This window comes from Lactuca sativa, chromosome 3, assembly GCF_002870075.4.
Source record: "Lactuca sativa cultivar Salinas chromosome 3, Lsat_Salinas_v11, whole genome shotgun sequence".
NCBI lineage: Eukaryota > Viridiplantae > Streptophyta > Magnoliopsida > Asterales > Asteraceae > Lactuca > Lactuca sativa.
In genome coordinates, this window is record NC_056625.2 from 78,681,829 (window position 1) to 78,694,753 (window position 12,925).

At 35.0% G+C, this 12,925-nt stretch overlaps 2 protein-coding genes across 5 annotated transcripts; both read left to right on the forward strand.

Moving 5' to 3' along the window:
- The first annotated feature begins 567 nt into the window (after positions 1-567).
- On the forward strand, positions 568-3,332 carry LOC111907576 (LEAF RUST 10 DISEASE-RESISTANCE LOCUS RECEPTOR-LIKE PROTEIN KINASE-like 2.4). 2 transcript variants are annotated; one of them, XM_023903381.3, is made up of 4 exons: positions 568-1,367; positions 1,484-1,525; positions 2,077-2,349; positions 2,425-3,332. In XM_023903381.3, the coding sequence occupies exons 1-4, from the start codon at positions 632-634 to the stop codon at positions 3,153-3,155; spliced, it is 1,782 nt and encodes a 593-aa protein (XP_023759149.1). In that variant the 5' UTR covers positions 568-631; the 3' UTR covers positions 3,156-3,332. The 2 variants fall into 2 exon arrangements, with proteins under 2 accessions (XP_023759149.1, XP_023759148.1); XM_023903380.3 differs by having other exon boundaries at positions 2,077-3,332.
- A 5,778-nt stretch (positions 3,333-9,110) lies between these two features.
- LOC111907578 (rust resistance kinase Lr10) lies at positions 9,111-12,667 on the forward strand. Of its 3 annotated transcripts, XM_023903386.3 has the most exons (4): positions 9,111-10,033; positions 10,147-10,179; positions 11,501-11,773; positions 11,849-12,667. In XM_023903386.3, exons 1-4 carry the CDS (start codon positions 9,211-9,213, stop codon positions 12,577-12,579), a joined length of 1,860 nt encoding a protein of 619 aa, XP_023759154.1. In that variant the 5' UTR covers positions 9,111-9,210; the 3' UTR covers positions 12,580-12,667. The 3 variants fall into 3 exon arrangements, with proteins under 3 accessions (XP_023759154.1, XP_023759153.1, XP_042756138.1); XM_023903385.3 differs by having other exon boundaries at positions 9,112-10,033; positions 11,501-12,667; XM_042900204.2 differs by lacking the exon at positions 10,147-10,179 and having other exon boundaries at positions 9,112-10,033; positions 11,501-12,667.
- The last annotated feature ends 258 nt before the right edge of the window (positions 12,668-12,925 follow it).

Below are 12,925 nucleotides of genomic sequence, written 5' to 3' on the forward strand. Positions count from 1 at the left end.
TGGTAAAACACCTACACTTATTTCTATTTTGATGTGCCGTTTCAAAAAAAAATTAATAATTATATTTTGATGCCGCAAAAACACAGATTATTTGAAAGCTTATGTCATAAAGAAACAATTTTACTTGTTGGTCCAAGGCTAATGCCTAAAGTAAAGTTCATGATTGAATATCACTATGTTAGTGAAAAATTATATATCCGCTGCTCTTATGTTTATACTTTGTTAGAATATGACGTAATACTAGAAATTTAAGAACACTAAAAACGTCTTTATTCTAAACTACTAATTATGGTGAGTTGATGAGACGTATTAATTGGGCATAAAAAGGAAACCACTAGAACTTTCCAAGTCATATTTTCGTGCTTGATGGTGTTATTGGTCAATAAGGAGAAAATTAGAAAAGTGATAATTTGTCTATAGTTTTGGCGTAAGGATTGGGGCAAGTTGAGTCTTTGAGTGTGACAGCTTATTAAATACTACTCACATAATTTCGTCTAGATAACACATAGAGGTACAAGATATATATGTGTGTGCATACACAGTACTAATGTATATAATGAAGTCTCAAGAACACAGGTGATATATAGAAAGTGTCTAACTAATAATCCCTTTTCCTTGTTGGACATTTGAAATGATTCTCGTATTTTTTTTTGCGTCAGCTCTTCTCTCATGTCTACCTTTCCTTCACTCTGCTACAAACCACAACACTTCCATTCCTATCTGCCCAAAAAGTTTCAGCTGCCAAAATTTGGAACCATTTAGTTACCCGTTTTATAACGCCAATGACACAAAGTGTGGGTTGATTAAGGTCAATTGTACTTCAAATGGTACAAATCTGGAATTCAGAGGAGATTCATATGAGGTTGGTGGCAAGTTTGGACCTCAGCAGTGTGTCCTGGTTCGTAACAGAAAGTTTGAAAAACTTGTAAATGATAAAAAGTGTGAGGCGTTTACGTATAATTTCGCTTCTCCGTTTCCTCTTTTGTATTCTAGTTTAAGCACATCCTTCACCAATGTCTACAAATGCAGCAACAGTACCAATTATGCTGAAGAAATGGATGCTTATTTTAACCAATCTACTTACAATAGATACACCAGATGCAAAGCACACAATTTGTATTATAAGTCTAACATAAGCGATACAACAGTTCCAACTCATCTCCCACCTATATGTGAAATCATACAGCTGCCTGTGAATGTGCAATTTAATCGCACCAGAATACCCGACAAAACCGACATATTTTCTCTTCTTGGTTTTGAATTCACCCTTACATTTAATTTGTCAAGTTCTTGCGATGAATGTCGCAATAAAGACGGCCAGTGTGATACTCGAGATGGACATTTTCAGTGTTTAGGCACCAAAAAAGGTAATTACACCTTTTGTTTTTTTTTTTCCTCTGCTCCTAATTTTGGGGTACACCGAAAATGATATGTCTAGATTATTCGTGAAATTAATTTTCCTGTCTTATCTTTTGTTGTTCAGTTGCGGCAGAAAAACGACACAGAAAACAGAAACAGATTCTAGGTAATATAGCTCTTTGATCGAATGCATGCACACACATGCATGATGCATAATATTGACCATCATATGATTTTGCCACAGAAAACAATTTGACCCAGACGACATGATGCCCAATCAGTTAATTATAGTAGCGTCTCTTACTTTCATTTAACTTCAAATTCAAAATGAGTGATAACTTAAGTATTGATACATATAACACTTAACCAATGCATAACACCATAGGAAGCATTGATACATATATATATATATATATATATATATATATATATATATATATATATATATATATATATATATATATATATATATATATATATATATATATATATATATATATATATATATATATATATATATATATATATATCACTTAATGACCTATTTTATATCACATGTATTAATTCTGTTATTTTAAGTTATTTTCAAATATTATAGGAGATTTCACAAGTCATAGATTTATTTATCATACACAACTTTTTGTTTACTCAATTTACGTTTTCAATTTTAATAAACAATATTTAAAGACATTTCTGTACGTTCATTGTTTGATGCAGCTCTTAGTATAGGATTTGTGACAATGATGGTTGTGATAATCGTATGTTTCATATGGAAACTCTCATGGCGCGTAAAGACAAAGAAGTGTGTTAATGTGGAAAACTTTCTAGAAAATCATGAATTTCTTGCGAAAAGGTATACGTATTTGCAAGTAAAGAGGATGACAAACTCATTCGAAATCAAATTAGGACAAGGTGGATTTGGTTCGGTGTATAAAGGAGCGTTAACTAATGGAAGTTTAGTGGCCGTGAAGATCTTAAGCGAATTGAAAGGTAATGGTGAAGATTTCATAAATGAAGTTGCAAGTGTTGGTAGAACTTCCCATGTAAATATTGTAAGTCTTGTAGGATTTTGCTTTGAGGGCCATCAAAGAGCATTAATCTATGAGTTCATGCCTAATGGATCACTTGAGAAGTTCATATATGACCAAACATTTTTGAGTAATAGCCAACTTGGATGGACAAAGTTGCATGAGATTGCTATCGGAATTGCTCGAGGCTTAGAATACTTACATAGTGGTTGCAACACACGGATCTTGCATTTTGACATAAAGCCCCATAATATTCTTTTGGATCAAGATTTTTCTCCTAAAATATCCGATTTCGGCCTTGCCAAGCTATTCCCCGAGAAAAGAAGCATGATATCTATGTCCCATATGAGAGGAACACCAGGGTATATTGCTCCTGAACTCTATTCTAGGAGTTTTGGGCAGGTATCGCACAAATCTGATGTTTATAGTTATGGGATGATGATTTTGGAAATTGTTGGAGGGAGGAAAAATATTGAGGTTGGAGTTGATCATACAAGTGAAATATACTTCCCGCATTGGATATACAAAAAGGTTGAATTAGATGAAGACTTGGAACTACATATGAGTACGAGCGATAAAGAAAATGAGATGGTAAGAAAAATGATTATTGTGGGCTTATGGTGCATACAAACAAATCCCTTGAGTCGACCAACTATTACGAAGGTATTGGAAATGTTAGAAGGAGACCTAGAATCATTGGAAATTCCTCCAAAACCTTATTTATCTTCTCCATTAAGGTCCGTCGTTGGTTCCTCATTTACAGAATAAGTGCATACGTGTTCATTTACAGTAACTTCAATATACATTTTGTCATGTAAGTTAATCTCGACACTATTGTATCCTAAATTTGTAGTCATTGGCTTGTGCTGATCATAATACAAGCCAATATCAAAGTTTATTGGCAATTACTAGGCCCTTGAACATGTTAAAAGGAAGCAGGTTTGAGTATACATCCATTATTTCTCACTCGTTCTCAACTTGTTTAAAACAACCCAAAAATACATACCAAAATTTTCTTTTTAAAATCATTTATAATAAAACCATAAGTCATCCATCATCATAAAGAAAATCATAAGTCGTGTATCTCAAAACATCATGTATAAATATTGTATCAAAATCATAAAAGAAAATACCAGAGTCTAAACATCCCAGGCTGAAACTGTGGTGTGTGCTATGCGATCATCCTGAACCTTTTCCCTTGCTAGTGGAAGTACCTGAAACCAAAACTGAAAAGTATAAGCACGAAGCTTAGTGAGTTCTCCCAAGCTACCACATACCATACACATAATCACATACTGGGCCTAGTCCACATCGGGCCCCGCTCGACATCAGACGAATCCGGACCATGGTCCGGCATAACTTGGGCCTAGCCCCTACATCGGGCCCCGCCTGGCATTGGACCGAAGTCCGGTATACATATCATATCAACAAGCATAACATAAATATAACATGAAAGCTAACATTCCTCAGGCTTGCCCGGACATAGTACCAAAGTCTGGAACACATAATCAGACACATGCAAGAATTACAAAGACATCAAACATACTAACTTCCTCGGGTTGCCCCGGCATCAGACCGAAGTCCGGAACATAAAATCTACATCGGGCTAACCCCGAAACATACAATCACACATAAACGGGTCGACCATGGTGCCTTAGACCCGTTCCTATATGAGAAGACTCACCTCGCAAAGTTGTCTGCAGAAACTTGCGGTGAGGAATATCTGATAGCTGCTCCAACGACTCCCTGACTATCAATATCACAATAATGCTTAGTCAAAACTTGATAATCCTTCTTAGGGTAAAATGACCATTTTACCCATGGTAAAAGTCAACATCATGGTCAAAGTCAAAGCCAAGGTCAACTCCCAGTCAACCCCAACTCGTCGAGTCATCTCCTAACTCGGCGAGTTCATGAACAATTTCAGACCTGTGGTCAACTAAGTCAACTCGTCGAGTCCCTTCCAAGACTCTTCGAGTTCTTCCTCTTATAATATCGGGACATATCGACTTTAACTCGTCGAGTCCCTCTTTGGACTTGTCGAGTTCTTCAGCTTCCGAATCCAAATCCTGTCCAACTCATCGAGTCATCTCCCAAAACTCAATGGTTTCACTCGTAACCAGAAAAGGAGTTAGGGTTCACGACCCGACTCGCCGAGTTCCAAGAACAACTCGTCGAGTCCTCCATGTGACGTACGCATTCAATCGATTCTAATCCATTGCAGTGCTTCTAACTCATAGATCTGGACTCCTTAGGCTAGCATTAGACGTAAAGATGCTAACTTAACATGCATGCATGGTGCTATGAAGCTAAAACACCCATCCATATAAAAATGAAGGTCTAAGTCATACAACGGAGCAATGGTTGAATAAAGGTGGGAAATTTGAGCTTCCAAAGCTCAAGAGTTCCCAGATCTGACCTCCTTACATCCTCAAAGGCCCTAAACTCGGAATGACCTTGGAAATGACCCAAAAATGACAACATACAAGCTAAGAAGGGGATATATGTGAATAACAGCCAAGGTATAAGCTTTATACCTCTATGAAGACATAAAGGAGTCCTTAGGTCATGATCTTTGACCTTCCTTTTGCAACTCCATGCCTTTTGCTTCCTTCTTCTAGCTTTAATCACAAAAATGGCAAGAAATAGCTCAAGATCACTCAAGGTTGATTAGGGTGTGGAGGTGATGAAGGGTGGAATGGAGGCCAGATATGGTGCTTAAATAGGGTGCAAACCCCAAAGATTAGGGTTCATTTAGCCTGGCCTACTCGTCGAGTCAAGACTTCGACTCGTCGAGTAGCTCACTTAAAACCCGCGCCTTTTCTGCCTTCTACTCAACGAGTTATGGCCACTAACTCGTCGAGTAGCCCTTCCAACATAAATAAATAATAAGGTTAAAATGCGTACCAGGAACCAAACGTTACATTGTTTATTTGTTATTGTGGCATTGTATTGACTTATTGTTGTGCTTGTTTTATATACATAGTTTGGCTATTTTTTATTGGTACTTGACTGTAATGTGAAGTTCTAATAGGTAGGAAAGTTTCATGTTAATTATGGGTTTTAGAGTTTCTTTAGAACTCCTTGTAATGTTATTATAAGTCATTTAGATGTTAACTTTCAACCATTCCAACACTTCACCTTCTTTCTCCCCTCTCACCTTGGAGATTTCTCCGTTATGTAACATTTTAATAAGGGTGACGTTTCATAGTGGGTTTTCCCGATTTCGAGTTTCCACTTTATATCTTGGTGTTCACTACTCTTCGTGTTGGTTTCTTATATTTCAAGCATCATCATATTTTATAACAAACGTAAACCTAAATAGGGTATTGTAGAGTAAATTAGTAACAATTAACCTTTCCGGTACTACCACCTCACCACCACTGATGATGGAATCGTGAGATAGGGGAGGTTTAAGTGAGGTGAGGGGAAGGAATGTGGCGGGGCCTTCCTAACTTAATAAGAATATAAACATTTAACAATTAGGCTGGAGGGAGTGGTAGCACTCCTAACACCTTGCCATATCATTTTTTTGACTGCAATGTCATTTTTTGCCTGCCACCTCACTAACATCTATTTCTTAACATTTCACATGGAGTGGTAGTACCCCCATCACTCCATTTTTTTCTTTTTCTTTTACAAATTTAACTAAAATTATATATGTTGTTAATACACAAACATTTCATATTGCATAAATTTTATTTTTTAAAACACAAACACTTAAATCGAATTACTAATAAATTTAACAAATATTTCAAAAGTTTTACAAACATTATTTACTTTCCATTATTTTTTATTTAATTCAAAATGAATAAAAAAGCATCCATATATACCACCCAACATTTGTGTTTTAACAGTGAAAGAAGAAGTTACATTGAGAAGAAGAAGTCATCACAATTTGGGGGTGGGAATTTTGGGAGTGAAGACTTAAAATCACCCACATGTTCATCATCTTTCTTCTTGTTTTGATTTAGGATTCTTTACAAAAACCCAACCATCAATCACAACTCTCTCATGCTTTCTCTCTCATCTCGCTATGCTGCTGGCGAGTTCATTTTAGCGTGCCCCCTAGCGTGTGCTAGGGGGCGGTGTGTATTGGAGCTAGCGAACGCTAGTGACTCCTTTGTAGCGAGCCATTTCCGATCATCTTAGTACCAAATTTCTATAAAACTTCCTTACTAGATACACATCTATTTAGTCTTAGCCGACATTTATACATTCTTGAACATTAACAGATCCGTAAAGGAAAAAGAGAGAGTTACTAATGTAGCCATTTTGCCTAATTACCTATCAAAAAATAGCAAAAAATTAGTAATTGTTCAAAAATAGCCCACGAAACCGTAGGTAATTAGAGTTAGCTACTGTTTCTCCAAATCGTCTACTGTTTCGGGTTAACTATAATTTTTTTTTTCATTTCGAAAATTTAAAACCGTAGGTTATTTTATAACCTACGGTTTCCTCTCGATGAACGATAGTTTCCCAAGCCGTAGTCTAGGGTTCTGGGTAAAAAGTCTATGGTTTTAATTTTTTTAAATTTTAATTAATTAATTATTTATTTATTTAAATAAATGAAGAGTAGTTTTACAAAAAATATTTTTTAACAAAATAATTGTCAAGAAACTACTCTACATTTACAAACAATGTTTTTCTTATCAGAATAATTCTCAAAAAACTACTCTCCATTTATTTAAAAAAAAATAAAAAACGTAGACTTTTTATCTAGAATCATAGATTACGGTTTAAGAAACCGTAGTTCGTCGAGAGGAAACCGTAGGTTATAAAATAATCTGTGGTTTTAGATTTTCGAAATGAAAAAAAAAAGAATTATAGTTAACCCGAAACAGTAGACGATTTGGTGAAACATTAGTCCATTGCCGTAAAACCGTAGATTCACCCTTTGGCTGTAGTCAATGTTGATCGTAGTCAACTCTGACCAAACTACTCTTTCGTAGGCTATTTTTGGCTAATATATATATATATATATATATATATATATATATATATATATATATATATATATATATATATATATATATATATATATATATATATATATATATATATATATATATATATATATATGACTATTTTTTGTTGACTATTTTTTTTAAAGAAAATGGCTAGTTTAGTCATTTCTCTTTGGAAAAATTCATCAAACTTCAATACACTTGTTTAAAGACTTGGTTTTCGTAGAAGATTCCAAGTCAAATAGGTATTGCTGCTGCAAAAACGAAATTAATGTGAAACATGACTTTTATAATACTTTCACCGTTCCACAGCACACTGATCGGGTTTGTTATGGAGACTGCAATATATACTGAAATACGACTCGATATAATAAAATGTAAGGATCAATGCATTTAAATCTCTCGAATATTAAACGTGTGATGTTCTTCAATCTTCATCATTTCACACCTACACAAAAGAAAGATATTCTTCTAAGCAGTATACAAGTTTAATAAATTGTAGGTAATCCATATACAAGTTCCGATTACCCACCCAAACGCAACTGTATATACACTGTAAAAGTGATTTAAACCATTAAATATATTTTAGAGCATGCAATTTTACCGATTGGTCGAACAAGACTCATCCGAAGGTCAATTTCATGATCGATAAATTCTGTCAGTGAAAAAGTATATATACTCGTCTGCTATTATGCATGAAATGGTATATTACTTTTTATCCATTTATCTATTAAAGGATTGGTGTCGTTTTCTTTTGAAGCTAACAAAAACTCAACATGATCTCTACGTAAATGAGATTTTGACTCCGAATTTTCATGGTTCAAACTTATAATTGTCAAATTTGAACAGGTTTCTGAGTGAGAGTTTTACTTGCCTGTTACCTGTTTGATAAAATGCCACAGTGAATTCTCTATTAGATTGAAGGGTGAGACTTACCTGTATCAATAGATTTTAGATAGATTTAGTCCTATATGCCTGCTTTTATGGGATAAAGAACAAACAAAGAACAGTTTCTTGTATGTTTGGAGAAGTCAACGTTCCTAAAAATACACCAAAACCGGAATTAAACTAGTACAAAAGTAATGATAAGATCTTTAACATTATGTAATTTAAGTATACTATGGATTTAAGAACCAAAAAAACATAGTAAGTGTACGTATAGACTCTGTAATAGTGGTGACTTGTTGATAACAATTTTTTAATGGAGCAAGAATGGTGGAGAGTCCATGAGAAGTCTTAACTAGCTTGTCTTTATCACTGAAGGAAAATTTGATCAAAAATTTCAGTCAACTTGTTTAGAAGACTGTTTTTTCATAGAAACTTCAACTGCTGGGTACCATAAAGTAAAACACCTCAATCTATGTATTTACTTTTTGTATGTAGGTTAAAAAGTATATACTCGTATCCTACATATACACACATCTGTTATGTCTATACTGATTTCTTCTAGAATGATGTGGTATTGGAAATTTAAGAACCCTTAGAGGTGTCTATTTATGGTGAGTCAACAGTCAAGACATACAAGATGGGCATAAAAAGAGGACCACAACAAATTTTCCAAGTGAGTTTTGGCACTTGAAAGGGTCAAGGATGGATGGAGGAGAAGAGTCGTTGACTTAAAAGTCTTGATCAATAGACAATAATTAAGGAGAAAACTACAAAAATGACTGAATTTCTATGATTTTGGCGTGAACACTGGGGCGAATTGAGTTTTTGAGTGTGAAAGCTTATTAAATGCAACTCACATAAGACCCCACATAACTGTTCTAAAGAGTTGTTCTCGAAAACATATAGAGGCAAAAAGATATACAGACGTGTTATACACTTATACACACTCAACGGAGTCTAAAGAACATATGAAAAAAGTGTCTAAACTTTTCTGTTGGACATTTGAAATGAATCCCGTCTTATTTCTTGCATTTGTTCTTCTCGCTTGTGTACCTTTCCCTCACTCTGCTACATACCACAATACTTCTACATTAATCTGCCCAGAAAGTTTCAGTTGTCCAAATTTGGCCCCATTCAAGTACCCTTTTTATAAAGCCGCTGACAGGCAATGCGGATTGATCCAGGTCAACTGTACTTCCGATGGTGGGATAATTCATCTTGGAAGAGGCTCATATGAGATTCATGGCAATTTTGTATCTGATTCTTCAGTCTGGGTTGTTAACAAAATGTTTAAAACACTTGTACAGAAGGAAAGGTGTGAGGCACTTATGTATAATTTCACTTCTCCAACTCCTCTTTTGTATTCAATTTCGATCCTACCCTTCATCACTCTCTACAAATGTACAAACAATTCCACTTATGATGCACAAACGGAGGCTTATTTTCACCAACTTAATTACAATAGCTATAACAAATGTAAAGATCACAACTTCTACTATAAGTATTCAATCAGCAACACATCAATTCTTAGTGATCTCCCACCTACATGTCAAGTTATACTGCTGCCTGTAGAGACAGGTGGCCATAAAGTAGTTAACGAACCCAACATATTTTCTCTTCTCAGTTCTGTAGTCTCTATTTCAATTAAGCTGTCACCTTCCTGCGATAAGTGTCACAAGGAAGAAGGCCAGTGTCATACTCCCAATGGACAGTTTCTATGTTCCAACGCCAAAAAGGGTGATGCGCACTGGCATAACCATGATGGACTCAAGTCTACCAACACAAAAAAGGGTATTTATGTCTTTTCCTTTTTCATTTTCTCCTTAATTATTCTGGATACACTGGATAACTGATATGTCTAACATATACTATATAACTTATCTTTTGTTGCTTGATTGCTGCAGAAGCACCACTCAGAAAACTGAAATATATCCTAGGTACGGTAAATATATAAATTGCATGCACACATATATATACATGTAGGAATTTTCTTGTGAAAGCCATTGCATCTTCTTGCTCTTTCCTGTCATATGATCTGAAATGGTATATATAGTAGCACAACCCTTTTTCGTCTTTCCTGTTAGAATTCGGGAGTGAATGATTAGATTAGGTTGAATGGGTTTGTATTGAGGTGAAGATGGAACCCTGATGGGAGAAACTGAGATCATGTCGCCATCTATGTTGTCTTTGTTCATTAATGCCTCTTTCTGGATCAATCAAACCTTCATTAATCCAACACCCAATCTCTTCCAATCCACCTAATCAGAGAATATAATTGCGCTAGACCAAATAAACACCACTTCCTTTGACCTAAAACTCACTGGGGATTTTAATCCAACACCTTGCATGCATGAAAAGGAAAAAGAATTGAAATTTCTTTCTTACTTGATTCGGAATTGAAAACTTACCAAAAATATGTCAAAAAAACAAGTCGTGTTGTGAAAATTGTAATTCAAAAAATAATAATAAAGTTCTGCCTTGATTTTGATTGAGACTACAAACAAACTCTGGATCGTCACCAACCAATTGTTTTCTCCTTTTCAGTCCATTCTTGAAAAAAAATCCCAGCCAAGAACTCCCAAAACAACCCTGTTTTTTTTTTACATGCGAATCCTTTCTCTATCTCTCTCTTTGGTACTAGTTTGTTGTGCCAATGTGTAAGCTTAGACCAATAAATATGAAGAAATTGTTAAGAAGAAAGAAAAAGAATGTAAAAATTCATCTTCAATAAGAAACAACACAACACATAGTAATATTTATTTTCTTGTGTTTTTCAAAAGTTTTTTTTTCTTTTTTGTTTGATTCATAATGAAATTTTGTGATGATAATATGAACATAAGTTTTCCATGTACTAGAATCATATTGTGGGTACCATGGTTTTGAGCTCTAGTTAATTCAATGTCAATGACAATAGCTTCCCAGTTCTTTGAATTTTGGAGATAACTGCTTCATTAGCAAGTGATGGCCACTTCAACTGGCTTGATGCATTGGATTTACATCCCCACGTGGGTTTGAGGTCCGGGTTTCAAACCCGGTAAAGCACAATTTTGTGCGCCTCTTGCAAATATGCCCCATAAGTGGGGAAATTTTCCTTGGAAATCCCTAGGGGGCTGGGTTTGCCCGCTTTGCGGAGCTCGAACTCGGGAAATTTTACAAGTCGTGGATTTATTTATCATACACAACTTTTTGTTTACTCAATCAATGTTTTCAGTTTTAATGAACAATATTGAAGACATTCTTGTTTATTGTTTGATGCAGCTGTTTGTGTAGGATTTGTGACAATGTTGGTTGTGATAATCTTGTGTTTCATATGGAAACTCAGATGGCGAATAAAGACAAAGAAATATGTTAATGTGGAAAGTTTTCTAGAAAATCATGAATTTCTTGCGAAAAGGTATACGTATTTGCAAGTAAAGAGGATGACAAACTCATTCGAAATCAAATTAGGACAAGGTGGATTTGGTTCGGTGTATAAAGGAGCGTTAACTAATGGAAGTTTAGTGGCCGTGAAGATCTTAAGCGAATTGAAAGGTAATGGTGAAGATTTCATAAATGAAGTTGCAAGTGTTGGTAGAACTTCCCATGTAAATATTGTAAGTCTTGTAGGATTTTGCTTTGAGGGCCATCAAAGAGCATTAATCTATGAGTTCATGCCTAATGGATCACTTGAGAAGTTCATATATGACCAAACGTTTTTGAGTAATAGCCAACTTGGATGGAAAAAGTTGCATGAGATTGCTATCGGAATTGCTCGAGGCTTAGAATACTTGCATAGTGGTTGCAACACACGGATCTTGCATTTTGACATAAAGCCCCATAATATTCTTTTGGATCAAGATTTTTCTCCTAAAATATCCGATTTCGGCCTTGCCAAGCTATTCCTCGAGAAAAGAAGCATGATATCTATGTCCCATATGAGAGGAACGCCAGGGTATATTGCTCCGGAACTCTATTCTAGGAGTTTTGGGCAGGTATCGCACAAATCTGATGTTTATAGTTATGGGATGATGATTTTGGAAATTGTTGGAGGGAGGAAAAATATTGAGGTTGGAGTTGATCATACAAGTGAAATATACTTCCCGCATTGGATATACAAAAAGGTTGATTTAGATGAAGACTTGGAACTACATATGAGTACGAGTGATGAAGAAAATGAGATGGTAAGAAAAATGATTATTGTGGGCTTATGGTGCATACAAACAAATCCCTTGAGTCGACCAACTATTACGAAGGTATTGGAAATGTTAGAAGGAGACCTAGAATCATTGGAAATTCCTCCAAAACCTTATTTATCTTCTCCATTAAGGTCGGTCGTTAGTTCCTCATTTACAGAATAAGTGCATACATGTTCATTTACAGTAAGTTCAATATACATTTTGTCATGTAAGTTAATCTCGACACTATTGTATCCTAAATTTGTAGTCATTGGCTTGTGATGATCATAATACAAGTCAATATCAAAGCTTATTGGCAATTACCATAACCCTTGAACATTTTAAAAGGAAGCAGGTTTTAGTATACATCCATTATTGCTCACTCATTCTCAACTTGTTTGAAACAACCCAAAAATACAGACCAAAAATTTCTTTTTAAAATCATTTATAATAAAACCATAAGCCATTCATCATCATAAAGAAAACCATAAGTTGTGTATCTCAAAACATCGTGTATAAATATTGTATC